At 40.3% G+C, this 27,780-nt stretch overlaps 3 protein-coding genes across 4 annotated transcripts in view; 1 reads left to right on the top strand and 2 right to left on the bottom strand.

Annotated features, from left to right (window-relative positions):
- Positions 1–513: 513 nt before the first annotated feature.
- On the bottom strand, positions 514–12,523 carry g6pd (glucose-6-phosphate dehydrogenase; the record flags this gene model as incomplete). Of its 2 annotated transcripts, none has more annotated exons than XM_079172893.1 (13): positions 514–1,612; positions 1,697–1,789; positions 1,988–2,064; positions 2,214–2,449; positions 2,545–2,731; positions 2,825–2,918; positions 3,474–3,599; positions 6,179–6,337; positions 6,718–6,935; positions 7,455–7,563; positions 7,695–7,732; positions 10,283–10,401; positions 12,502–12,523. In XM_079172893.1, 13 exons carry the CDS (start codon positions 12,521–12,523, stop codon positions 1,522–1,524), a joined length of 1,569 nt encoding a protein of 522 aa, XP_079029019.1. In that variant the 3' UTR covers positions 514–1,521. The 2 variants fall into 2 exon arrangements, with proteins under 2 accessions (XP_079029019.1, XP_079029020.1); XM_079172894.1 differs by lacking the exon at positions 12,502–12,523 and adding an exon at positions 12,341–12,452.
- A 7,018-nt stretch (positions 12,524–19,541) lies between these two features.
- On the top strand, positions 19,542–20,381 carry spmip11 (sperm microtubule inner protein 11; the record flags this gene model as incomplete). Its single annotated transcript, XM_079175567.1, has 4 exons — positions 19,542–19,632; positions 19,848–20,021; positions 20,126–20,249; positions 20,333–20,381. The coding sequence occupies 4 exons, from the start codon at positions 19,542–19,544 to the stop codon at positions 20,379–20,381; spliced, it is 438 nt and encodes a 145-aa protein (XP_079031693.1).
- Positions 20,382–22,437: 2,056 nt separating this feature from the next.
- The window catches only part of LOC306701268 (adenylate cyclase type 6-like), a 32,337-nt gene continuing 26,994 nt past the window's right edge, over positions 22,438–27,780 (bottom strand). Inside the window, exons 18-24 of the mRNA XM_079166525.1 lie at positions 27,736–27,762; positions 27,599–27,628; positions 27,361–27,493; positions 26,877–27,140; positions 26,561–26,765; positions 26,323–26,447; positions 22,438–25,326 (exon numbers count right to left, since the gene is read on the bottom strand). Coding sequence (XP_079022651.1) covers positions 25,198–25,326; positions 26,323–26,447; positions 26,561–26,765; positions 26,877–27,140; positions 27,361–27,493; positions 27,599–27,628; positions 27,736–27,762 — 913 coding nt within the window. The 3' untranslated portion in view covers positions 22,438–25,197. The remainder of the gene's footprint in view (positions 25,327–26,322; positions 26,448–26,560; positions 26,766–26,876; positions 27,141–27,360; positions 27,494–27,598; positions 27,629–27,735; positions 27,763–27,780) is intronic.

The raw sequence follows: 27,780 nt of genomic DNA, 5'->3' as shown, positions 1-27,780 counted from the left end.
ATGACTTTTTATTATATACAATCACACTTGTATGGTATATTGTACTTTTTGTCTTGACATTTAAGACATACTATAGTAATCTTCATATTTGTATGAAATACTGACACTTTTTTTCAACATGCTGTTCTTGACATTAGTCGTACATAATACGAATGTCATTTTTTGACATACCGACTTTTAAACTATTTTTACACTTTGACTTTTTCGACTTGCTATACTATGATTTGTTTTGACATACTACATACTATGACATCACTTTTTGACATGCTACATTCATTCACTACGAATCTGGAGTTTTAATTAATATATTTAGTCTGAAGACATGCAGAGAGATCATTGGAGTGGATGCAGTTTGCTGGCCAGGAGGAGAGCTGATTACAGATTTGTATTTCGGAAAATCTGGAGTGAATTTTGCAGAAATGTCCACTTTGACTCATTATTAAACTGATTAGAAAATGAAAGAAGGTACAACATATTGTGCTTCCAGCCATAAAAACCACAGCATGAAACATGTTTACAGAGAAGCAAAGCTAGTTTATTTATTACAAGTAATGGAACTGTAGCTAGCTTTACATTGTGCAGTTAACAGCAGTATTCAGTACGTCATGACAGACATTCACTGTTGCCCTGTGGTAGACACCGCTGCTGTCTCAATATTTTGAAATATGGAATAAACATCAGCAACTTAAATAAACCTAAAAAACATGTAAACAAAAAGGGAATGGAGCTCAGAAGAAGGCTACTAAACAAGAGAGCTCGTTTGGTTTGTCCATCAGGACTCTTAAGACTATTCCAGTATGAATGCTGTGAAGAGAAAAGTGCCCGCATTGCCCTTTTTAAACCACATCGTCTGTCTAGCTTAAAGAGGCAGAAAGAGAGCACGCAAGTTGTAAAAAGAAATTCCACTAAGTGTGATTAATAACTGCAGTCAAAGCATAATGGTATTACAATCACAATGTTATTAAGAGTGGCAGCTGGTGAACAATCAGTCCCGTTGTTCCTCGTCTCCGCTGTGTTCAGTTACCGTCTTTGGTACGATGACTGAGCATGACTCAGCTGAGTGTTTTGTTGTTGCTCTGCTATTGTTATTCAGTCATTCCATTTACCATCCAGACATCCTCACATGGAGCTAGTTCATCAGACATGTTGTGTTTGTTCAACTTTGCTTTTTGTTCACCGATTTCTTTTGTTGCCTCTCCAACTGAATTGGTCCCACCTCTCAAATATAACATGGAACGTTGCTGTGAATGTATGAAGAAAAATAATAATAAAAAAACAACCAAGAAGAAGTGCAGTATAAGCCCATGATGACAGCATAAATAGATCATTATCTTTTGAATGTCTGATGAACTGGTTCCAAGGAATAATTGCCATCCCTGAGAAATGATAGCTTGTTTCTGCTACAGCGATGGATCCACATAGTGGAAACTCCTCCTTCCCCAAAAGACACTCCATCAGTGAAACGGCTCACTCAACCCCTCCTGCTATCCTACCTCTACTCCTCCCTCATCTCATCACAATTCACAACCTGTGAGGGTTGACCCATTTGTAAGTGCCTTCATAGCGAAATCCAACTTTCTTTGCCAGGTCGTCTGCTTCTGTTGGGCCTCGGCTGAGAAAAAAAAAGTGAAACAATCAACACTCTGTATTAAACCCCCTTTTTCCATTTGAGGGCATAGTGAACAACATTTCCTACCTTCCATATTTGTAAGGAATAGGTTTGGGCTTCTCTCTGTCTATGTGATGAAGAAGAGGTGTGAAGATCCTCCATGCTTCCCTTAGCTCATCACTGCAAAGACAAACAAGTCAGCATGCGGTGGAGGACATTACATCATAGCTGGATGTAAGCTGTTAACAAGAGTTTCCCTTCTTGCTGAGGCAGAGAAAAGATGCACTATGTCGCCATCTAGTGCGAAGAACTGGTAGGTTTACTGACAGGTTTAGTTGTAGTAACATGAGACAACACTAGGGAAAAACAAAGACACACCTGCGTACAAAGTGCATCTGACTCCCACAGAAGACGTCCAGGATGAGGCGCTCGTAAGCGTCTGGAAGCTTCACGTCCTGGAAACAAGACACATTTTAAATTGTTTCTTCCTTAATTAAAAAACATTCGGCTAAGGAATTGAAGACGTGATACAGACAGCTGCTTCCTTTGTAACCGCTATATAAAATCACTTGCTCTATGCATAAACAAATCAACTTGAACATGCCTTGTATCTACTCTTGTAGGTGAGGTCCAGCTCAGTTTCCTCAGGGCTGAAGTAGACACCAGGCTTCTTGCTCATCATCTTGGCGTAGACGGCCTCGTTGGGCTGCACACGCACCACCAGCTCATTCCTGCGACACTGATTTCCAAAAATGTCCCCCGGGACATCTGTGAACTGCAGCCGCACCTCAGCTTTCCTCTCATTCAGTGCTTTTCCACAGCGAAGGATGAAAGGAACACCTGAGGAGCGAAACACAATGGCGAAGCCTTATGAAAGAGCACGGGAGACATCAGTGGGATTTTGTATTTTTTTAAAAATGCCACAGTGTGTTTACCGTCCCAGCGTTCGTTGTGCACATAAAGTACGGCAGTGGTGAAGGTGGCCTGATTGGATCCTTTAGGAACTGTGGGATCATCGAGATAACCCAGTTTGGCGTCTCCCTCCCCCTCTGGATTCCCCACATACTGACCCAGCACCACATCAGATATGGACACCGGAGCGATGCACTTCAGCACCTTCACCTACGAGAGGGAACACAAGAGAAACATGAACCATAACATATCTCTACATATTTGCAGTAGTGTTTGAGGAGGCGTTGAGAGACGATTTTGTACCTTTTCATCCCTGACATCATCAGAGCTGGTGGAAGCTGGTTTCTCCATGGCCACCAGGCAGAGCATCTGGAGCAAGTGGTTCTGCATGACATCACTGATCGGGAACAAACAGGTGGTCACACAAAAGACGGAGAGGGGGAGGAGATCGCTGTGATCATCGTCATAAAATGATAACCGATGTGTTAAAACTGGTTAAATCAACACTTTCTATGACGCCCATGTCTACAATGCGTTATTAAATAAATCTATCATGCATTATACTCTGCTTATAGCCTTGTATAATAATAGTTATAAGCATAAGCATTCATAATTAGGGTTATCAATGGATTTAAATGAATGATTGTCCATAGTTTATCCTTTTTATCTGATCGGAATGTACCTTAAAGGGAGATAAGTATGTAATACTCTTATCAACATGCTATATTATTTGTAGATGACTTTAAAAAGAGGTAAGATTCATAAATACTAAATAGGGGGGTGATAGAGTAAAGTGTTCACTATGAAAGTACTGTTTACAACATACAGTAACACACAGTAAAAGCTCCTGTTTCTGCTTCTTATATAACTTCACTCTCAAAACTTTAAGCATTCAACTTTAATATTGAAGTTCAAAGACAAACTTTAGGGATTCATTTCTCCCTCCACTCACCGGATGATGCCAAAATCATCAAAGTAGCCTCCTCGTCCCTGAGTCCCAAACGGTTCTTTAAAGGTGAGAACAACACAGGCCACGCTGTCCCTGTTCCAGATCGGCCCGAAGATTCGGTTCCCAAACCTGCAATGACCGTCACATTATTCTCTCTGTCTCGGTGTCTTTGTCTCTTTCTGTGTCCGTCCGTCTGTCACACACGCTTGTGCCAGTTACGTTAGATTAGTGAAACATGTTAAATGTACTAAAATCACGTGCTCCGAGGCCTAAACAAAACGCCACACAAGTCAGTAATGCAGTGATAGTTCATTCAAAGTTTAGTACCTGAGTGTCAAATTTAACACATTAATTCAGATTAATAATTTAAAAGAAATTGCATGTCACATCATTTAATATGTTATGGCCCAACTTTAGGCAAAGTGATAGGCTTAAGTTCAATGAAGAAAAAACGTCTGAATATACCCATTTGGGAATTTAAAAACTTAGTTTTCTAATTCCACCTTAAGGTATTTATTTTCAATGCTTTCCTCATGTGTCACAATAATGTAATGCTTTGAGTTAAAACATCTTTATTTGAGGCTTTTAAAACAAGTATTCATATCTGTGATTGTTTGTCTTTAAATCAGCATTTATGTATCTGCCAGTCCTTAAAGTGTCCATGTTTCCGTGAATATTGTTTCTAGACCAAGACGACTGGCTGACAACATAATCTATCTTTGAGACATTAAATCAAAATTGTTGGTCTCTGTCTCCTTGGCAACATAAATAAGCTGTTTCTCTCTGTACACCTCAGTCATTGTTTCTCTCTTACTTTCCCTCACTAACCATCAGCTTAAATGGTTCAGAATCAACCTTTGTTATGACTGATAACTTTGGGATTTCTAGTCTTTTACTAGACGCCATGTTGGTTTGTAGTCCTTGCTGCATGACACCACCTCTTATGAAATCCCAGCATGTGTTCCGTCAGGAATGCTATGACATCACTGTGTTCCATTTGTTACGTGTTCTATGAGTCACCATATGATGACACATCAAAGCGCCTTACGTTAGTTACGTAGTCACGTTAGTTACTCATATCACACAAGTCCGGTCAACGAGAGAGTCAATCAATCAATACAGACAGTCTTCTGAATAACTTTCTACAGAGAAACATAACTCTACAACCAACCGAGCTACAAAGAACATGCATACCAACCCGAAGTACGGCCCGAGAGCCGCCCTGCTAACAACGCCAACCGTCGACCCGAGGTACGGCTCGAGAGCCTCCCTGCTGCGCACGCCGAACGTCGACCCGAGGGCCGCCCTACTGCCCACGCCGACCGCCGCCCTACTGCCCACGCCGACCGCCGACCCGAGGTACGGCCCGAGACCCCTGATGGCTACGCCGACCGTCGACGGTCTGAAATTCTGGATGGTCACGCCGACCATCAACCCAAGGTACGGCTCGAAACCCCTGATGGTCACGCCGACCGTCGACCCGAGGGCCGCCCTACTGCCCACGCCGACCGCCGACCCGAGGTACGGCCCGAGACCACTGATGGCCACGCCGACCGTCGACCCGAGGGCCGCCCTACTGCCCACGCCGACCGCCGCCCTACTGCCCACGCCGACCGCCGCCCTACTGCCCACGCCGACCGCCGACCCGAGGTACGGCCCGAGACCCCTGATGGCTACGCCGACCGTCGACCTGACGTACGGCTCAAGACCCCTGATGGTCACGCCGACCGTCGACGGTCTGAAATTCTGGATGGTCACGCCGACCATCAACCCGAGGTACGGCTCGAAACCCCTGATGGTCACGCCGACCGTCGACCCGAGGTACGGCCCGAGGGCTGCCCTGCTGGCCACGCCGACCATCGACCCAAGCGACGAGAAGGTAGCCGGTCAACTCATGCCCGGGCAACTCAACTCAAGCCCGGGCAACTCAACTCAAGCACGGGCAACTCAACTCATGCACGGGCAACTCAACTCATGCACGGGCAACTCAACTCATGCACGGGCAACTCAACTCATGCACGGGCAACTCAACTCAAGCCCGGGCAACTCAACTGAGCTGTTATGGAATATGAATATTTTTAATAGTAACAATTTTTCACTGGTAATTATTTAGCTGTCATTTAATAATAAACAGACAGTTGTAAACTACTTTAACATCTTTTCTTTCTAAATGTGAATCACTGATATAGCTTGAAGTGGGACGGTACTTTCCAGAACGCAGTACCACTTGTACATTTTACTCTTTGGCATAAAGTTACTTTTTACTTGAGCACAGACACTTGTCACTAGGTGTTGGTGCTCCTTTCTGCCCTCTACATATCAGGTTCTCTGGGTGATGAAGGATGTTAATTTTCTTGTTAAGCTTTTAGGGTTTAACTATATACTAATAGTCGTTTTTTGTAAAAAGCCTACAAATTCACTTGAGAGTGGACCCCAAAACTCAATATCTCTTACTATAGGTATCCTATAATACTATGGGCTAAAAATAACACAGGGAAGTACTACCGAGTATTAACACTATGGGTAGATATTAATAATATCAACACCACCTTTACCCGTAATGTTTGGGAAAAGACTGCCGTTCGTGACAAGATGCATAACAATCTTCAACGGGTTGAGACTTTCTTCCTCTACACATGTTCACGATATCGCATTCAATAAGGAAATGCACGCAATGAAGTGTCCTTATCGGACGATGCTTGTCTCACCTGAGCACCATGAGGTTCTGCACCATTTCCTTGCCCAGATAGTGATCTATACGGTAGATTTGGTCCTCAGTGAAGAGCGAGGAGAGGTGAGTGGACAGCTCCTCGGAGCTCTGAAGGTCGTGTCCAAATGGCTTCTCTACGATCACCCTGTTCCACCCTCTACACACACACACACACACACACAGAGAGAGGGAATATAACACGTCAAGTCCACTTTGATTGACCTCAATGACACATTCGTGGGACACAACTGGTTTTAAATTGGGTTTTCTGCTTAAATCTGAATTGAAAGAAAGTGAGGCAAAGATCACAAAAAGAACATGACGATAGAAGTTATTGAGGATCACTTGTTTCCTCCATCAGACCGACTCATATGAAGACAAACGAAGGAAAACTACTACTACATACACTAAATTAACAGGTTATAAAAAAGGTACACCTCGCGAAAATCATTTTTCTTTGTAATGTTCCGTTTCTGGAGCGGTGTTGATTTAACTGCATCATTGTGCAGTGTAACAAAGCAGAAGTAGTGTACTGACTTGGCACTCATACAGCGGTGCTTGATGTTCTTGGTGACGTCGTGGTAGACGGTGGGCGGCAGCGCCAAGTAGAAGAGACGGTTTGCCTCGGGTCCTCCGGGAAGAGACATGATGTGCGTGTCGAGTTTGGAGAAGGAACTCTCGTCAGCATATTTCCCACTGATGTACGTGTTCCTCCTGAAGAAGGCCGACAACCGCTCTGCATCTTTATCCGTCGCCTGGGTCAGAGGGTGGGAACGTTTACACACCCACGGATTAAATAAGAATGTTTCTAAATAGACTGGTGGTCTAAAAAGGCTGACTTCGTTTGGTCACTTGGGGGCAGCAGAACCGAGCCGTTAACACAACACTGACATATCATCAACTTCTAAGTTCAAGCGGCAAACTTGTTACTAGGTTTCTAAACCTTTTTTTCTGCTGTGGCCGAAAATGACGCTATGAGAGCGGAGAGAGTGAACCAAAACAGAAAAGTTCCGGACCGTAGAGCTAAACAATAAGCTTAAACTCACTATAAAGCTCTGTAAAGGTGAGTGGAGCTGCAGATTAAGATGATAAATCTCTGTAGGTTCATCATCGCTTTAAGGATTAGGCCAATGGAGGGAGGAATGGCAGATGGACCTAAGGACATTATTTTCTTGCTTTGAAAGGTTTTTATTTACATAGTTGTATATTATTTTTGCTACTGTCTGCTCTAAATTCCTCTATCCTTAAAATCTATCTCAAAAGTGCAGTTTTACCTTCAGGTATGGCATGCAAGAAGTCCGAATGGCATCAACTGTCAGGTCAGAGCGAGCAAAGCCCACGAAATAGGTCTGCTCAGGGAGGAGGCCGTCTCTGAACAACCACCTGGGAGAGAACAGATCAACATATGGATCAAACTTTAGAAGCTGCCGTCCAGATTAGAAGAGTCTCATTCCTCAGACTCTGCTTTGCTATTGATGTTGCATCCTTTTCAGGGGGGTCAGCGGTTCGCTCACCATAGAGTTGGGTAGATCTTCTTCTTAGCCAGATCCCCCTACAGGTGCAAACACACAATCACAAATATGATTTCACCAAATAAATGTTGGTAACGACACAATCATTAGGTGTGGATGCTGTGTTTGGTGTTACTGTGCACCCTATTTAACCAATGCACTTTGTTAGAGTGGTGATTTATTTTCCATGACACAAGTTGCTGCAGCACCACAGGTCACACGGTCTGGCAACAGGTAAGTAGGCAGCTTTGGCTTATTTTAGGGATTGCGCCACCTTAGTAATCCCACTGAGCGTAAATGCCAACCACCAACAGACTGTGTGGAGACAAAAGACGGTCCCTGGTGCCAAATTAAATCATGTTGAAGAACCTGTTGCTTAGTAGTTTAACTATAAGATGTGTAAGACAGGAGGAAGTAGGAAATCTGAGATGAACCGAGGCATACCTCAAATCAATACAAGGAGAAGACAGGACATGCCATTAGAAGTCAACTTAAATAAAAAAACAATGTTTAAAATAAATGCAGATGAGAAGAACTGAACAGAAATGTGTCTTTAATGTCACACTTAGGTTAGGAAGTTGGTCATTGATGTGGTCTGGTATGTACAAAGCCAACAACACAAGCAAAGCACAAACCTGTTAAACAAACCTTTCATATCAACATGAAGCTGAACCGCTATAACCGTTGAATTAGTATCAGTAAGTAAATATTTGATAGTGTGGCGTGACTGTATGTTAACACTTGATGATAAACACAAAAGTATCTCGCAATGCAGCCATTTAAAAACAGCTGCAGAAAGAAACACGCGCACACACACACACACACACACACACATGAACTAAGTAGGACCAGAGTGAGATTACACACACCGCCCAGCCCTTCCTGTGCCAGTGAAAGAAAACAGCTGACTGTCAGTGACACTGCAAAAAAGAAAGAACTCATTCCCCAACTGAACAAACAGTGCAAGAGAAAGAAGGACAGAGCAAATGCAATATGCAGGCTGACTAGATGTTCTAGTTAGAGTAGCATTAATATAACAGCAAACAACTATTTGATATATATATATATATATATATACACACATACACACACGCACACACAGTGGAGTAATGGCTACGAGGAGTTTCACAGGATAGAGGAGCATCACGACCACAAGTCAACACTGTGCATTGTTAGAATAATCGTTTATCTGTGGTTTTAGCACGATGCTTTAATAAAGCATTGCAATGCATCTACAGCAGACATGCAGCTGGGGGTTGTTGTTGTCGACAAGTATTAGTTGTCATGCATGACTTTAACACTGTGCGGCGTTAAATCAGCAGACATGTATGTCATCTGATTAGTCTCAATATTAATGAAGGCACAGAGAACGATTTACAACTGTATTTTGTGATTTATATATATTTTTTTAAAAGCACACTAAAATAGTTATGATTATATAAAAGTATAAAAAAATATATATATATATATATATATATATATATATATATAAAAATAAGATCTACAAATATATTGATGCTCTCACAAACATTTCCTTTTTTGTAATCTGATGTAATAGAAATCCACATATATATGTATTTAAAGTGATTTTTTTTTTTTTGACTTTTGTAACGACGCTTGATTTACAATCAATGCTTTTTTTTTCCAACAGAACAAAAGTGCTCAGCCCTCTCCATGTTGAGCGCTGTGTGGAGGCAATAGGTGTGCTTTGAATCCCATATAAAGAAGCTTTAAATGGTAGAAACTAACATGTTTAGATCGTCGGGTAGAGAAGAAGAATGCAAAGAGAGAAACAAAGAAACGAGGAAACAGTTCTAAAAATGCCTGAAATGATTTGAGTTCCTCAACTCGACACCTGACTAGTATGAAGAAATAGTGAAAAGGAAATTTCTGATCACATTATTGGATTGATCAACTTATTATTCCATTTATTTTAGCAGTAGAGGAAATTAATTATGTCTGACATTGAAAGTCATAAACTTGGTTGAATTATTCTTTGCAGAATAACACAATTAAAAAAATGTTGTTGAATGTATCACTTTATTTAATCTAATGAAAGTTGTTATACAACTATTTTATGTTGTAAGTTATCTTGTTTGTGTAAATACAGATGCATTTGAGGGTTGTGTTAGATGTAAATGAGCACAAAAAAGGGTTTTTAAGATGTTATATTTAAGAGATGCGATTTACACACCATTGAAAAGAGGAACCTTGAGGTTTTTTTCTTTCTCCATGTTGGGCTTGTGAAAGCTTGGACAACTGTGTGGTGCTTGTTTGCATAAGATTGGTGAAAGCAGTTTCAACAGTTCCTTAATCACACATGTGCAATTATTGCAGTACACTCACTCGTTGTAATCACGGCCAACAAGTATTGCCTAAGCGGCCTGAACTGTAAATGTGCCAGAAATAAGAAAAGGTAACAGAGAACAGTTACATGCTGCTGGTTGGTCCTAAAATATGAATTTATTTATTTTAAATCACGCAGTACATTTTGTGTGATTAAGACCATTCATGTTATTTCTCAACTGTTGCACCATATTTATATAATTCACTGACTAGATTTTGAGTGCCCTCCCTCGCTCTGCTCTCACCGATGCTCCCATGATGATGAAGATGTGAGCGGACTGATCAAACTCTTTATCTTCATGGAGCTCCTTCCTCAGCTCCCCAAACACCTCCGACCGAGAGAGGGGAAGGTTGCTCATTTTCTCTAAAAACGGAGACAAAAAAAACCAACACCACCCAGTCAATAAAGATTGTCCAAAGTTATTTTACATGTTAAACCAACATCGGGGAGACAAATACAGACAGTGGTCTACCGAAAAGGAATGCATCAGTGTTGCCGATGATTTAATAAAAAGAAAAACAGAAGAAAGTTTGTTGAGTCATATGTGAATATAATGGACTTTTGTTCCTGGCTGGTAGAACCGTAATATCTTTAGGTGAAGCAGTGCAGAGTCTGATTTGAAAAGTCTGCACTGCCATTGGTCAGATTTTCATACTAAATTAATATTAACTGAATGGTACTTAAATGATTATGTGATTATCCAAGATGAGAGACAAGACAGCAAACTAGTCGTCAACAATTCTGATATTACAATCTTTGTTTAAGTGGTTTTTCAAGCAAAAGATCCAAAGATTCACTGGTTTTAACCTTTACAATTGTGTGGATTTGCAGCTTTTTCTGTTTTATAAAATTGTAAATTGAATATTTTTAGGTTTCGGACAGACAAGCAGGCAATTTGCCGACGTCACTTTCTCAGAATTAGGTTGTTTTCACCATTTTGTCATATTTAGAAAATACACTAAACACACTGCTCCTGTTTTTTCAGCTGATTAATAAAAATATATTGATTGATTTACCTTGAGCTGAAACGGTTAGTCAATGAATTGACTGATATGTATTGTTTCAAGTCATTTTGGGGTATTTGCTGGTTTCCTTTATCTTCTATGATTCTAAATGGAATAGCTCTGGATTTTGAAAAATATTTTGAAAAATATTCAAAAATAAACATTTATAGACCAGGCGAGCGATTAATAGAAAAAATAATAGTTGGATTAATCAATAATGAAAATAATCGCTACCGGCAGAAACCAATGGATGCCTGAAGCCACAGTATTATTTTCTCTATATACTATATTATATTTAGGACCTCTGCACTACTTTATGTTACATTTTGTTGTTGCATAACTTGCATTGTCGTCATTTTCCATCGACCAGCTCTGTGACATGTATTGTTGCGCATATGAAAAATAAAAACGAGATTAAAACCTTAAAACACAGCATTATTGTTTGAGAATGGTCAGCTGTGATGTAAAGTAGGCTATATGTGACTTTTACTAATGGGTCAAGAGGACAACAAACACTGGCATTGGCCCATTACTTCCTCCATTATCCAACAATTAAAAGATAAGGAGCAAGATTTTTGAGAGCGATAATAAACTTGGATTTCCTTGTGATTCATGGCAACAATGAGCCAAATCAGGAAGTACTTTTTCACTGATTTCAACACCAACTTCAACACAAATGGTAATTTAGTGGGTGGAGTGTTCTTTTAACTAAGCCTGCGTTAAAATGGACAAATCTGCAATAATTCCTGAAAAGCACAATTAACAATCAACAGTCATGCGAAGTTACAGATTGCATAAACATAAACAACACTCAGAAGGACAGCACGTGTATTTCCTGTTACACCACTACCACTAGCTCCCAGACTTAGCCCGACACACAACTAACTATAATGATATTAGTCAAATCCTCCACATAATCCCGTATTTAGAGGGCTAAACACTACGATGGATACGTTCGACGTTCACGTCAAGATAACGAGGGCTGACATGGTGCTGCTCATCATGTTAGCTACCAACATCCAGGCTGAAACACCTCACAATATGTTGCTATTTAACCACATTTACGTTAGTAATGACTGCATGCTAGGCTAACTAAAACTAAAAACCGCTCTGTCATCATCCCTTTAGACTCACATGCTCATGTGTTAAACATGACGGACTTGACAAGCGATACAATTCAAAAACTTCCGCTCCGCAGCTAGCAAAACAGCACCTAGCTAACTAACGTTAGCTTATACACGCGACAGTCACTAACGGTTATAAATTAGCTCACTAGAAGTGAATCTACTGCTACTCACGGGTCCGTTAACGGGCAGTGTAGCGTCAAACCGTGGACTGACAGCGTCGTACCAGAGGCTTCACGGTACACACTCTCGCTTACAGAGTCCTGCCTACTTCCCTGTTTAAGTGACAAAGAGGAAACGGAGAGATTTTTTTATTGGTTTGGGGAGAAACTCACCAGCGCTCGCTCGAGTTCCCATCGCGCGTCCAATCAAGTGACGTCATCGACTCTGCCGATGGGCGTGGTTTAACATTACGACCCCCTCACGCGCTCGCGCTCACACACACGCGCACACACGCCACACTGTCAATAATGACAAACCGGACAGGTGGGATTTGAAAGGAGCAAGAGGAAAAAGGAGCAATTGTTTTGTTTAATCTTTGAACACAATCTCTCAGTTTATTGACTCTTTTTCCTTATTACAAGAAACATTTCATAAATAAAAACATTGAAAGAAAAGTAAAGATGTTTTAAAGGAAAATGCTGGTGATCATTTATTTATTTATTTAATTTAAAAGGGACCACATACAGTTTAAAACATAAATGTCACCATTTTATGCACCGTACCAGATTAAAGCTTTAATTAAGCTAATTTGCATCTGTATTCCCTTGGCAGGTCAAAACAAGGAAAGCACAATAACAAAAGGTACGAGGTAAAGACATAATACAAAGATATACAAAAAAGAACACACAATACAAAGCTACACACAATATCCAAATGTATATCCAGTGGTGGATGAAGTGTTTAGATCCTTTATTTAGATAAAAGTGGCCTATTAACACACTGTGAAAATGCTCTACTGCAGATAAAAGTCTTGGATTTACAAAATTACTTCAAGAATCAAAGGTAAAAGTAGGCTGTAGTCACTGACAGTGCTTTACTATATGAACTGTTTGGAGTATTTCAGTCCTGGTTCATTTAGAATTTCTAACTGAGAGAACGAGTTGCTCTTATGGTTGAGCTGTCTGGAGTCTTTGATAAATGAGCTTCAAGTTTTCAGAATTGTGAGCATAGTTTCATTTTTTTACCCCCATGTCATGTCCAAAGACTGGTTCAGGATCGTGGTGGGTCGTGGGAGATTTTATTCGGGCCGCCAAATAAATTTCATCAATACCTACAGTACACCTTTGAGCCACATGAAGGAGCTTGAATGTTCATATTGTTCTAATAATTGTAGCTTAACATTGAATCTAATACATCTAATACAATCTGATACACTTTTAAAACTGACAAACCATTGTGAACAAATTCACAATAGGCCTCATCTATCGTGAGAAGAGCAACTTTGTGCTTAAATTAATGTTTCCTGACCATTTTACCACCATCACCTTATATTATCTTGAATAGTTAAACCAACCATGTTGAAGAGAGATATTTGATAAATCACATTTTTGTTTGATGCATGTGTCATTGAAAACATACACATGTTAAATACTTTATAAATTAACCCAAATACATGCATTTAGGGAGAGTTCACAGGGTTTTCCCCCTCTTATCAGTAAAACAATAAGAATCCACATTACCCTTTCATATTAGATTAAATGTTATAGTTTAAAATGATCAGGATAATACAGACATTCGGGCTTTCTCATGTGGCTTAAAGGTGAACTGCAGATATAAATAATCAATAAAAAACTAAGGAAGACGTTCTATATACTGTATTTATTTGGCGACCCTAATAAAATCTCCTGCAACACAAACTGGTGCAACAATGTGGCTCGTTGATGTGTTTTAAATATGATCACGCTTTGGCTACAGAAGTAATAGGTAGTAGTTGTAGGATCATTGTTGTTTTTGGTCCTTTAATGAAATTTGTTGACCTTAAGAAAAATATAAAATATCACTCATCCTTTGATTTAACACTCACATGCCCAAATACTCATTGAATGAAAGAGTTATTGGTCAGTGTAAGGATTCCTCCTGTTGATACTAGCCGGGAAGTGACTCCTTGCGCTGTGCAAAACATGCCTTCTAAAGTTCAGGCGAAGCTAATATGAGGCTTCATCCGTCTGAGTTAACCAAATCCTGAGGGTGTTTTCCAAAAAGTCACAAGATTCCCTCTTTGTGTTTAGAGTTTTCTATCTGAGTTGTGGCAGAGGGATATGACAAAAGACCGTAACTATGTAAGATATCTCTTGATTTGATTAGTTGAAGGCTGAAGGCTCCTGTTAGCTTTGGCTGAACTTTAACAGGCACAAAGACTGTGGATTCATTCCCCATCTTTCACATTTGAGCTGCACTATTAAGGATTCTGTCACAGCCAGAATGAACAATTACAGGGACGAACAACTCTTTTAATATACATAAGAGCACGTGAGAATTGTGTTAGGATATTTAAAAAGGAAAACAAAATTTAAGTTAAATGTCCACAAATAGAAATCCATGAGTCAGATGAAGGCCCAGCTTTGGTTGACTTGGCTGGATTTGCAAGCAGTCATAATCACGTTTCCTTCTGATGCGGTCAAACACTTCCCCGATGACAGGTTCTTCAGTTTGTTTGTCTGAAAACAACAACAACAACAATGTAAACTCTAAGAGGATCGCGTTCAGATTAAGAAACTGTCAAACAAACTTAGAGATAGAGAGACAGAATGAGGAAATGGAGAAGTATTTCCCTGTGCAGCTTGAGACATGCAGTGTTGTAACATGAGTTGCTGCAGAGTTTGAGTTGATGTAGAAATACATCATACCTGCGTGTAGATCCACACTTGCTGGGGAGCTGCTGTGGTTACTTTTCCCTTCAATTGACAGAATTTAAGAGACACACAAGCTTCTCCAGGGGTTGCATGTAAACACAGCGCATTGCTGACGCTGAGCCGTACCTCTTTCTGGGATGTGTACTCAAAATACTACAAAGACACACATAGAACAAATGGTCATTTTAAGATAATCCCTAATCATATTAGCGCCATTACATTTTAAACTCTATGGTAGTTTTCAATGTTCATCAAAAACCAGCAATTCCCAGCCTTTTTGCTTGCAAACCCCTAAAATAAAGTAAACTTGTGGCCGCTCATCACAGGATAGTGATTATCTGGTTGTAGAATGCTGCATTTTAAGGATTTCTTATTTGCATAAGAATAGAAGAGACTGTCATTGGTGGAAGAAACTGAAAGCTGAGCATCAAAATTGGATTTGAACAGGAACAGGTTTCTGTTTCAGTCAAGTGCACATTAATGCCCATGACAAGCTGTAATTAACAGGCGTGTTGCTTTAGCAAAGCTATTCTTCACAATATTCTAGGGTTAGCACTATTCAAATTGGATTAGGGAATATAAAATGAATATGCATGGACTAACAAATCCCAGTGCTAACCACTGAGTAGACCGAGTAGGGCCCTATAGGAAAAACGGCTTCCCAAACTATCCAGAGCCTTGTGACTTAATAATGACAGAGAGCCACTTGCACTTTTCTGGACTGGAGAAATAAAATGGTTCCAACAGTATTCTCCCCTGTGGGGTCAATGACTCAGTAGAAGTTTTAATCACTTAATTATTCTTCGTTTGGGGAAGGAAAAAGGAAAGAGGAAAAACATCAACATCGCAGGTGATTCCAAACTTTTCAACGGCAGAATCATAAGTCAGCGTCAGTGACCTTCTGCTGAGATAATGAACAATGGGTACGCTCACTCTGGATGGCGTGTGTCTTCACCCAGATCACGGTGCAGGGAGATCCGGTCACTGGCAAACTGGTTGAACTGGTTCTTAGCAAACCCATTTAATTTCTCTATACGTTCCTCAGGAGTCAGTGGACGTATCGCAAACGGTTTGCCACTAGCACCTGGTGCCCTGGGATCTTGGGGAGGCCTCTGAAGGTGAGGCCTGAGCTCCTCTTCAGTGTAAAAGCCAGGTCGACAAGTAAAACCAGGCAACGCATTGACAGGTCTGAGGGTGGATCCTCTGAGTTGCACCACACCTGTCACAGGTGGGTGTGGTGGTTGTGGAAATGCTGGGTTGTTGTTGATGTAGTATTTAATGAAAAGTATGACCAGCAAGCAGAAAGCTGCAACCTTAACTGGAAGGGCGTGTCGACCGTAAAATAACCGCATGGTATGCACAGGGAAGGACGGACCTAAAACAAAGCTGAAAAAAGACCAAATAATATACATAAATACAGAAAGCATAACAAGTCTTTATAAAAGTAATGAATCTGAAATCTCTAAAGTGATACTAGTACTATACCTTCACTTTTGATAACAAGTTGTCTTTAATTGTTATATTTTACTGGCCCTCATGTCCAGGGGTGCAGGAAGTTTTTAAGTTTTTAAGTTCTTGCCGATACTGCTCAAACCTTCGTCATTTCATGTTGTTCTCCTCCCACCCCCAGCTTCAATCATCCCTGAACACATGCATTCAAATCTATTAACGCTTATATAATGTGTTGCAAACAATTATTCAACCCTCATCCTACAAACTGGGGTTCCCACTAACCCCAGAAGTTGGTTTTTTTTACCAGTGTTTCTTTACTTTGTTGTTGTTTTGTGGAGGAATATATAAACAATTTGCTGTTTCTTACAGTAGTTTATTCTGTTTATTCAGACCGTAGTGTGTTATGTGTAGTTGTAAACAATTTGTTTTGTTTTAAATTAGGAGAAAGTTACAACTAAATTCATCGACAGAACTTGAACAGCTTCCATACACTCTCTGTGTAAAGGAAGTAGTGATTCACACAGTTATGCCAGCAGAGATACACAGGTTGAATAGCTTGTTTGACCTGCTGTCCGTGTTGTTGTAATAACAAAACTCGTTTTGTCTGTTTCACTTGGGAGATTTTTTGCAACAAACAACTGCCTGCCCAGAACCCACAGCACTCAATATCAGACAAGAATTTTCCATTTGCCAGAAACTAAAAAAGACAGCAAGCACGGATTACAAACTGCATGTCTGTGCTCGGCACAAACACACCCACACTGCAACAATTAAGAAGCAATTACTGAACAAACTAGAATGACACTCGCCACTCACAATGCGCTGACAGTGGTGCATTCACGTGCATACTGTGCTCATGAACTTTAAGTGTGTTGTACTCTTACTGCTTGAACCAACACGTTAGCTGATTTTGAGCTCTTGTTTCCACTTAAGGGGGCGTTCACGTGAATGTTATCAGTGGGGAACAGATTTTTCCGATTATTACGAAGAATTTGAACCTCACAATGTTAATGTAAGTAAAACATAATGTGTGTAATTTACAAATAAACAGACACAGTACCGAAAACACAACCTTCTTGGCGGAGGTAACTAACTTTATGTAAACCTTTTGCAGATGTGTTTTCTTGTTGGAATGTGGCCATGAAGAGGTTGTTGTATTTGGGTTTTGGCAGGCTCTGTGTACCGACACTGAATCTTTTAGTGGTACACAGTACTGGACCGTACCGGACTACTTTCACCCCTGCTCATGCCTAATGGCCATGACAAATGTGTATTAGACACGTACATTTACATACAGTTCTGTTATATTTCTTCAAATAATGTGGAAACCAGCATGCTACATAACATTTTAGCAAAGACAGCATGCAGAGAATTACTCAAATAAGAAGAGGAAATGTTGTGGGGGTTTTATGTCGTAAAAGGTACAAATTAAAAAAGAATTGAAAATGTCGTAAAATTTGACATTAAATCACTTCAAAATGATTTTAAAAAATGTTTCTGAATCAGTACTTACTATATTTTGGATGCAGATGAACGAGCCCTTCCAAGTGTGCTCAGGCAGTTTTATTTCTGTCATGAAAAGAAATCTGTTTCTTGTTTTTTATATGAGCCTTTATGGCTCAGTTGGTGTGTTTTCTGTCAACACAGTCAAGCAACAAACTGATCAAACCAGTTTAAATCTTAAGTGCTTGTGAAGTGAATGAACAGCTGTTGTAAGGACACACCAGTGGCGGCCGTGCATTTTATGGGCCTTCTGTGCTGTCCTACTGAGCTGGTTATTTGTTTCTAGGGGTGTAACAATACATGTATTCGTATTAAACCGTTCGGTACGAGGCTTACGAACCAAACAATACGTTTGAATAATACTAGTGCATTTGGAAAATGCAGAAGCTTAAATTGTGGGAAATATAATGTTTTCGGTTGACTGCGCTCACGTAACAGACAACGGGATGTGACCTTTTGAACCCGGAACAATAACAAAAAACAGCTGAGGCCCCGCGTGTGTTCAGGGAGGCTTAGCGGGGAAACAACAGCCGTTAGCTGTTCCCTACTGATTCAAACAGAGAATCAAATGTCCGAAATAGCCTTGCGATGACGGGACGCTTTGTCATTAACGGACAAGTCAGAATCAATGTAATTAACACAATGACAAGAACCAGTCACATATATATGACAACATAAAATGTTAAGCATGACAAATAAATCCAGCAACGCTGCAGCGCTAGAGCACGAGCCATTCATATCATTCATATCATTCATATCATTCATATTATTCATAAAAACGACACGATAAGACAACAACATGTCAAACTAAAGATCTGATTGGTTGAAAACTATGACAATCAACAATATCGTCCCCATTTACTTAAACTGCAAAGGCTCTGTAGTGGGCATTGGGCCTCTCTCCTTACATAGAGACATAGGGGCTGAATCTGATTGGATAAAAGCTCTCCTTAAAACAAGCTGTGCTGGAAGCAGCGCTGCAGGCTGGAAGCAGAGCAACAGAGGAAGACAGGAGCTGTGCAATGAGAAAATAATTATAATACATGTAGTGTATTTGTGAAAAATTATGAAATTATGAAATAGCTATAACTTTGTGATTCTGTTTAGGCCAGCAGAGAAGGCTCAGCTGGCCCTGACGGCCCACCACTGGGACACACCACATTTGTTATTCACATTACTGTTAAGATTTCTAGGGGACCTGGAGGGAAACAAATTAATTAAGCATGTACACATTCCCAAACTGTTGCGAGATCCCGCAAACATCTTGGAAATAAAGTCTAAAAACAAGAAGCAACAACAACAACAAAAAAAGAGTGACGAAAACGTCCGCTATCTATTGTTTGTTCCCGTTTTATTTGTTTGTTTATTTGTGTATTTATTTTTATTTTAGTTGAACATTTACCTCAAATGACACCACGTGTGGGCGGGGTGCTTGTTGCCACGTGCTTGTTTCCACGGTGACACCTAAACAAAAAGTTGTGATTTATTTACATGCTGTCTGTCTGTCTGTCTCTCTTTCCGTGTCTCGTTGGCAAGCTTGTTTTATCTGAGTTATTGGACGCACCATGGCCTTCTTCGGGGTCACACACCTGGGTTATCAAAACCCAACAGGTGATAAAATGATAGTAAATCCCAGAGCAGCGGCTCATCCTCAGGGTAAGAAGAGATGGACTTGGAAAGTATAAAGTTAGCACAGAGGAGGATGGTGTTTGCTGACATGATCTCGTAGGTTTATATTTTTGCATTTGTATGAAATCTCAAGCAATACACTAATTTCAACTTGAGTTTGGTGTGTTTTTCATTATAGTGACATTTATTAGTGTAAACAAATGAATTATCAGTCTATACTATAATAACATATCTCTATACAGATGGTGGGAACATCAGATCAGGACCGCCTCCATCTCTTCAAGAACACCAGGGACCCCTCAGATGTACAGACACATGCAACGTTTACCACCCGCCTCTTAACTACAGCGCTGACATACACGAAGGGAGCCATGAGCGATACAAAGAGATGGTCAAACTGCTTCAAATACCCAGATGTGAGTGGGCATAGAAAAGAGACATTAACGGTCGGATGGACTACGTAGGATCCAAATGGCAGCAGTATTCCTGGTGACAAGTGTCTGTCTGCTCTCTTGTCCAGCCCCTGACCAGCTGTACATAATGCCTCTAACGGAGAACCAGACGTATGGATGGATGCTGTCCAGGAGTCCTGAACCATGGACTCAAGTCAAACGGTTTCCCCGAAAGTACAGTGAGATGTCAAAGTAGGTAACATTTCCAAATCTCATATTCATTTTTGTCCACATGTAAGATAGATATAAATGCAATTCATGTGTTGCTTTCACAGGTTTGTTAAAGAACTATCAACAACAGCCCGGGAGTTCAGTCTATTCTGACAGCCTTTCTTCTTCAGCTATAAGTTATTTGATGCGAAGTTCTGACATTAAACTGGCGACAGATTCACTTTAGATTTTTTCACTAATCTTTTCTTTTCTTTTAAATCTAGTTTTTGTTTGTTTTTACTAGAGCTGTGAAAAATAACGCGTTAACACGTTATGATTAAATTACAGGATTAATTCTTCTTCTTTTTTTAACGCATTTAACGTATGCGCAGAATGAGCTTCCAATATACCCACAATTGACCGTTCGCCCCCTTAGTTACTGTTGCTACGTCGACAAAACTCCCAGGACTGTCAACCCAAAAGCATGGCGAGGACGGGGACCAGCGCTATATCTGTCAGTGTCAGTGATACTTTTTGGAGTAATATCTCCGCGATATTCTCCGGATCAAGGCAAAAGGGACTGCAATATGCAGTGGAAGGATATATCCAAAACATTAAGATCACGAAGGTGACACAACAATAATCGAAGCAAAAGCATACAGGTCTCAATCAAAACATCTCTAATGCAGTCAGACGTTAGCTGCTATCCAAACAAACTAATGTAACAGACTGTCTCGTTTGTCCTTTCTGGTGTTGAAGATATGTCCCATCAGCGTTGCCGTAGAGAGGGGGCAATTCCCGCCTCTAGGAAAAGGGGCGTAAACGTAAACGGGAAGACGTTATTGTTTCACCGTAGCACTACCAGCCTAAAGTACCATCTCCACGCGACGCATGCGTTGGTCGGTAAGGGGAGTTTAAGTGGAATGCGCTAAAAACCCTCACTGAACAACGTAGTTCCCTCACTAAGTCTGCCTGTGACAAGTTGACTAGCACAGTTGCCAAATGGATTGCAAAAAGCAAAGACGCACAATAATGACAAAAATCGGTAATATGTGATTAATCATGATTAATCCACAGAAACCTGTGATTAATTTGATTAAAATTTTAAATCATTTCACAGCCCTAGTTTTTACACAAGCTATGAGTAACTGCCAACAATACGTCTTAACCTTTTTAGCTCACAACCTTTCTTAAGGAAGTGTGGATGTGTGAACACAAATGATTCCAAAACTAAATAGCACTTTTATATATTAGGTGAATTTGACATAAATTATAAGATAAGAAGCCATCTTGCCACCTCTCAAGGGGTTCAGACCTGCAGGTCGGCACCACTCTATAGAGGGTGGAATTGTGACGCCGTCTAGAGGAGATCAAAATAATTACTTCTGAATGTTGGGAGGTAGTGATCTTTAGTAACTGGAGCATGTGGAGTTGCTCAGGAACATTTCACCACTCATTGGCCAAGAAAACATGTTTACACTATTCCTCCTGAAGAAGTATTTCACAGATATTTCAGTGCAGAGGGATTGAATCCTGAAGAGTGCCTTGATGATACAGGCTGGTTTCATCAGGGAGACACAGGAAGTCATTCTCAGGCTGGATTTGAACACTAACCCCTCAAACTGCATCAAATGTCCCAAAAATGAATTAATGGACTTTATTCAATTTTACCGAAGTGTCAGATTAGTGTGTCACCAATATTAAAGAGGCTATTACTTACCTTAACTTGTCTGTAGATGGTGCAAAGTGGCACTCTGTGATACGGCTGGTCCTGCAGCTCTGCAACTGGATAATAATGGTTTGGTCTGGTCTCTGGTGCTTTCCATCAGTGACAGTGTCCTTGTTTTGGTAGCCACTTAGCTAGTAGTCCGACCCCCCAATGAGACTGCAAAAAAGCCTGAAGTATTAACCAGTCTGCTTATTTCACAGTAAAATATGGCGACTGGTGAACAAGACATCTCTCTTTTTTTGTGTTTCTTACAATTACTGTCATCTAATTTTGAGAATATTTGTTTGCAGGCTTGAGTCTAAAATATAAATCAATTATAATCTGTGAAACATTTGTGAGTGTGGTTATTAAGTATGTGTATATTGACAAGTAAACCACTTTCTAGTTCTTTAAACATAACGTTATTGCATAATGTATGACGGGCCTGTTCCTTTAAGTCACAGGTAATACCTATATACAGTACAACTAACAACATTAGTAAATCTATGAACACGCAAAAGAGCCATTGATTTTTTTTATTTTTTTTTTCTTCAAGGGGAAATGTTATTTTTCTCTTTGTCATAGTCCTCAACTCTTCTCGTCCTTCACCTTTGCAAAAAAAACACTCCCCTTTCAACTCCTCCAACTCAGGGAAAATACAAATAAAACAAAAACAAAGAGGGAAGGATTCATCAGGCCTGAGCAAAACACTGTTTCAGTAGTATGGGGACAACCTCCCTCTCCTGTTCCTCCCCCAAAACGTCCCAAGAGTTAACAATCAACACAAGTCTATGGACAGCAATAGAAATAGAATACATACAATGCACATTTTTATAAACTCATGTCCATTCTATAAACTCTTTGCTTATATGAATCACTCTTCATTGTTCACAGTTCACTTGAGAGTTGGTGATCTCCATTACATCACTGTCCTCTGGTGCTCCCACCACGCCCCCAAGGCCCAATATCATTACACAGGAGGGGACCAATAGCACAAGGCTGCGTGAGCTGGCTTTGGTACAAACGTGATCAACTGTTGGTTGCCATTGTCGAGTGTGGTCGGAAGAGCTAAATCAGGGGCCGATTCTCCCAATTACAAAAGTCGAAGTCGGAGAAACCCAGGTCGCTGCAACGATGATGCTTAATGGAGATTATTCTCGACAAGCCCTTATCCCTTTTCCTCCGTCCAAACATCAGCAGTCCAGGCAGAGCAAGCAGGCACTGTTCCTGTTCACTGATATTCTATGATTGGTTTTATTTTAACTTAAGGCAATCAAACTCAGCTATTAGTACTTCTACTGAGCGTGGAGGGGGACGGGGGACGGGGAGAGAAACAATACAATAAATATATGTATAGGTTTATTAATTCTGTCCTCTTCACATAGTGTAACGCCAGGGATGTCATTTGTTACTACTGAGACGTGAATGTGTGGGAGGGAGAGGTCACCTTAAAGCCTGACTGTGAGAATTACAATACTGCAGTAGTGGCATAAATAAAATGAAAAAAGCACAGTGAATCATCTGTATATGTGTGTGTTTACTGCGATGCTTATGTGAGCATACACCACTCGGGTCCCGCTGCAAAGGCAGCTAATGGTTATTACTTACTATACATGATCACACCTATCGCCAGTTGAAATACTGTATTGTACATTAGGACTGAACAGCAGAATTCATTGGCTGCAGTTGATCAGTTGGTACCAGTGAGCTTGAGCTTTACAACTGGCATTTTACAAGAAAGCGTGCTGGTCTTTGATCCTTTTCATTGGAATGGAATCATCATAATAAGCATAATAATTAATCAGAATCATCATAATAATAATAATAATAATAACAACATTAAGAATATACAAATGATGGATACAGAAGTGATACAAAATACCCTACGTTAAAACAAACAAAAATAAAAACAAGATACCACAATCAGACATGCTTCAAAGCAGTTATGTTTGGCAAGAAAGCAGTTTTTGTTGTGTCATAAAAACCTCACAGTGAAAATAGTTATGCCCCTTCAGGATTACAAAGCACAGTATTCAGTCAAAATCAATATATATTTCTTTCCTTCATCTATTTCTTCTTCACAGAAGAATCAGGCTGTGTGGTACCACTGCGTTGAAATCCGAGGTTTTCCTCCCCTGATGGCTCTGATTTTAAGTTCCTTCATTTCCATGTGCACCAAAAAAAAAAAAATACTTCTCTGAGAAGGGAAGGAGCAGCGCTGACAATATACTGTAAGGGCTGAAAACCAGCTGCACACTGGCTGCTCAAGCTCTAAGGAACCAATCTGACATGAAATGAGGATGAAGAGGATCCTAATCCCAGCTGGAGCTACTTCTAGTCCTCAGAGATAAAAAATATAGATTTCAGATATCACCTTCTTATAACATCCTTCGCCGTCTTCAGTAATTTTGTTTAGAGGTTGAGGGCAACATCACAATTTAAAGTTAAAGTGAGCTCTTTGCTGCCTGAATGACAGACTAAATAAATAAATTATACATATTTCTATGAAAACAATGAAGCAGCCGGTGCTGCCAGCAGTTGGCCAAAAAGACAGAGGGTTCAGGCCTTCTGCCCAAAAAACAGAGGCGGTGATCATTGCTGACTTTAGCGAGAACATATCAAACATGTCTTGCCTTGCTTTTAGTAAATACTTTAGTCTTTGGTCAATATATTCCTCTTCAGTTTATACATATATTCATACACACACAAATATGCATTTACATACACACTTATGAACGTGTAATAAACTGGATATTTGTGCACGTATGTATTCACACTTTTTCATAAAGGACCTTTTGCACAAAACATCGAGATCTAAATAAATAATTAATTCAGAAACAAAGTATGAGTACCTGTTCATAATTCATGTGAAATTAAAAAAAAATTACCCGAAAAAAGAAAACAAACAAACCTCAGAGTAAAAATAAAAAGTAGCCTTATGTACAGCGTTAATCTTCTTTTGACACAGGCTAAAAGGCGTTGTTTTAAAGAAACAGACTTTGCATCTTTCAAGAAGCCTGAGAGAGAGGCTAGACATGAGAAAAACACGTGTCCTTCAACATGTATGTGTATGTGTATATGTATGTCAAACGAGAACATTTTCCTCTCATCAAGAACACTTTCCTTTTTCAAGTCTTTAAAAGTTTTTCTTTTCCTCTTTACTTGGGATTCAAGTGATGGCGTCTCTAGTTTTTAAGCCATTAGCTCACACTGTGAGTCCTCGCTCAGTGGTGCTGTGTCTCTGAAGTGGGGATCGTCCCAGCATCGCTGCTGCGTCGGCTGCTAACTGCTGGGCGGTCCTTCGTTCAGGAAGTAGGTGGTCATTTCCCCTTTACCTTTGACCTTAACCACCCCCCGATACTCCAGCACGTACCCTTTGTTTGCAAGCACCTGGTAGAGGTCTGTAGTCACCTGGGAGCAGAACGGCAAAGGGCAGACTTATATGAAGCTGTAGAAATATTTATCTGATCAAATTAAGGATATTTATTATTCTCGAGCTGCGTCATCTTCAATTAAAATGTGACAGTGGAAGGTTACATATGTCAGATCTTATGAGGCAACAGTTTCTCTTGTTTGTTAGGGTAGAAAAACAAGTTTTATTCCAACAATAATGACAATAAAATCTCCATTTTAAGCTTCTATAGTCAATATTTACACATAGTCATTGGGACCAAGTTCTATGAGGTCAATTATCTCCGCTAGTGACACTATGTGGCACATGAGTTCTTACAACAATCTACCAGGTAGCGGCCACTTTATTAGGGACACCTGTACAATCTAATGCAGTTCTGCCATACAGTCTAAAAGCAGCTCTTCAACCATAGTCTTCACATATGTTCACAATCTGTGTTTCATTTTGTCATTATGATTGTCTGTACAGTAATTTTATAATTTTGGCTGCTGCAGTTGTACAGACTGTAAAGCCCCTTTAGGCAATTTAGGGATTAATAATATTGGGCTATATAAATAAAATGTACTTGCCTTAAATTATGCCTGTAGCATTCTGTTGTTGACACCGTCATAGAGGCGTTAATTAAATAATATGTTTCAGCAATGAGGTCATAGTTAGTGGTGGTGTTGTACTGGACAGCATTATATTCACAAGCATTTCTAATAGTGTGCCTCATATACCACCTTTAACTATGACCTCAGCAATACACATATTTGAATGTACAGATTTACAACAATCAGTAAAAACTAAACATTATAAACTGAACGATAGGATTTATGGCTACCGTATTTATTGCAATACATTGTACAGGTGTACCTATTAAAGTGACCACTGAATGTAACATTATGCAAACTGTTCAAACTTATTTTTATTGTGAAATGTATTAATATTAAATATCAACATGAAACCCATTCATCTTACAGCTTGGCCTTCACTGAATTGTACATGACACCTACCTGTATGCAGTCAGGTACACCTGTGCTGTCCATACGACTGGCCACATTGACTGTGTTGCCCCAAATATCATACTGAGGCTTCCGTGCACCAATAACCCCAGCCACCACTGGGCCAATGTTCAGACCTGGTAATTAAAGACAAAAACTCTTCACTGCATCAACGAAGCTGCTGCCGTTTCCCCGTTTCCCATATTAGAGAACTTTAATGTGATTTCCAAACATTTGAATCTTCGCTTACCTATCTTCATCTGGAAGTTGTTGAAGGAATGCTCGTTGATGTACTTCATCTGCTCCCTCAGTCTCATGGCGTAGTCGGCCAGCGCAATAATGTGCGAGCGGCCCTCTTTGTCGTAGGTGGAGTCATTGAGACCGGACGCAGCCATGTAGGTGGAGCCAATGGTCTTGATCTTCTCTAGCTGCCTGTACTTGTCTTCACTGATGATCTGAGAACAGATGGTGATCACATTTGTGCAACTTACACATTCAATTAGCAGCAAGCAAAGGTCAAAGGGACGACACGCTGAGCTTTACAAACATGCCTCAACAAACTTTACCTCATCAAAGTCAGCAATGATCTCGTTGAGCAGCCGGAGACACTCCACTCCCTCGTTGTTGGCCTCCAGCTCCACGTAGAATTCGGAGAAATTGCTGATGGAGGCGAACATGACGGCCACACACTCACAGGACTGGTAGTATAGCTCGTCGTTACGCCGCTCCCGCGTCAAAAAATGAGCGGCTACGTCCTTAGGCAGAATATTATGGAGGAGGCGACGATTGTAGGCTTGCAGTTCCTCCATCTCCTCCTTCTCCTCTGTGGCCTGGGAGTAAAGGATCTTTATTAGATATATTATATATATATATAGTGATGAAATGTCTGGCAGGGTCGAGGTGTAGAAAAGATTGCAGATATTCTATTAGAAGACATTAATAAACTGTGAGGCAGCTCAATCATCTTCTCCAGTTTTTGCAGAATTGTGAAGAGATTGTGTTTGCAGTTCACGTGGTCAGAAGACGCCCTCTAGTGGACGCTAAACATACCTGTAGTTTCCACAGGAAGTCGAGCCGCGCGGTAGATTCGACCTGCTGGGCGTGCAGGTACAGTGCCAGGACAAATACTGTGAGGATCACTGGAGTCATGACCCTCAGGGACACTTTGGTCACAACAAACGGGCTGCAGAGTAACGAACACATGGTCACATTAATGGAATAGACAAAGCGTTAAAATGATAGAATAGGACATCTAAACCTTCGAAAGTAACACTGAATATAATCTTACCACTGGTTTGTAGTTTCATTGAAACTGGACCTAAAAGTAAAAACATTCTGGTCAGTACAAATTAAATTAATAATCATTATAATATGAATTAGTTAAAAGTGTTTCTTTTAAGTCTTAATACAAATTAAAATTCTTACCATTGAGCACTAGTTTCATTTAAATCACTAAAGAGGAAAAAAAAA

The sequence above is a fragment of the Pholis gunnellus genome, assembly GCF_910591455.1.
Source record: "Pholis gunnellus genome assembly, chromosome: 2".
NCBI lineage: Eukaryota > Metazoa > Chordata > Actinopteri > Perciformes > Pholidae > Pholis > Pholis gunnellus.
The sequence above is the reverse complement of the archived record's forward strand: the minus strand, read 5'-3'. Positions and strand labels throughout refer to the sequence as shown.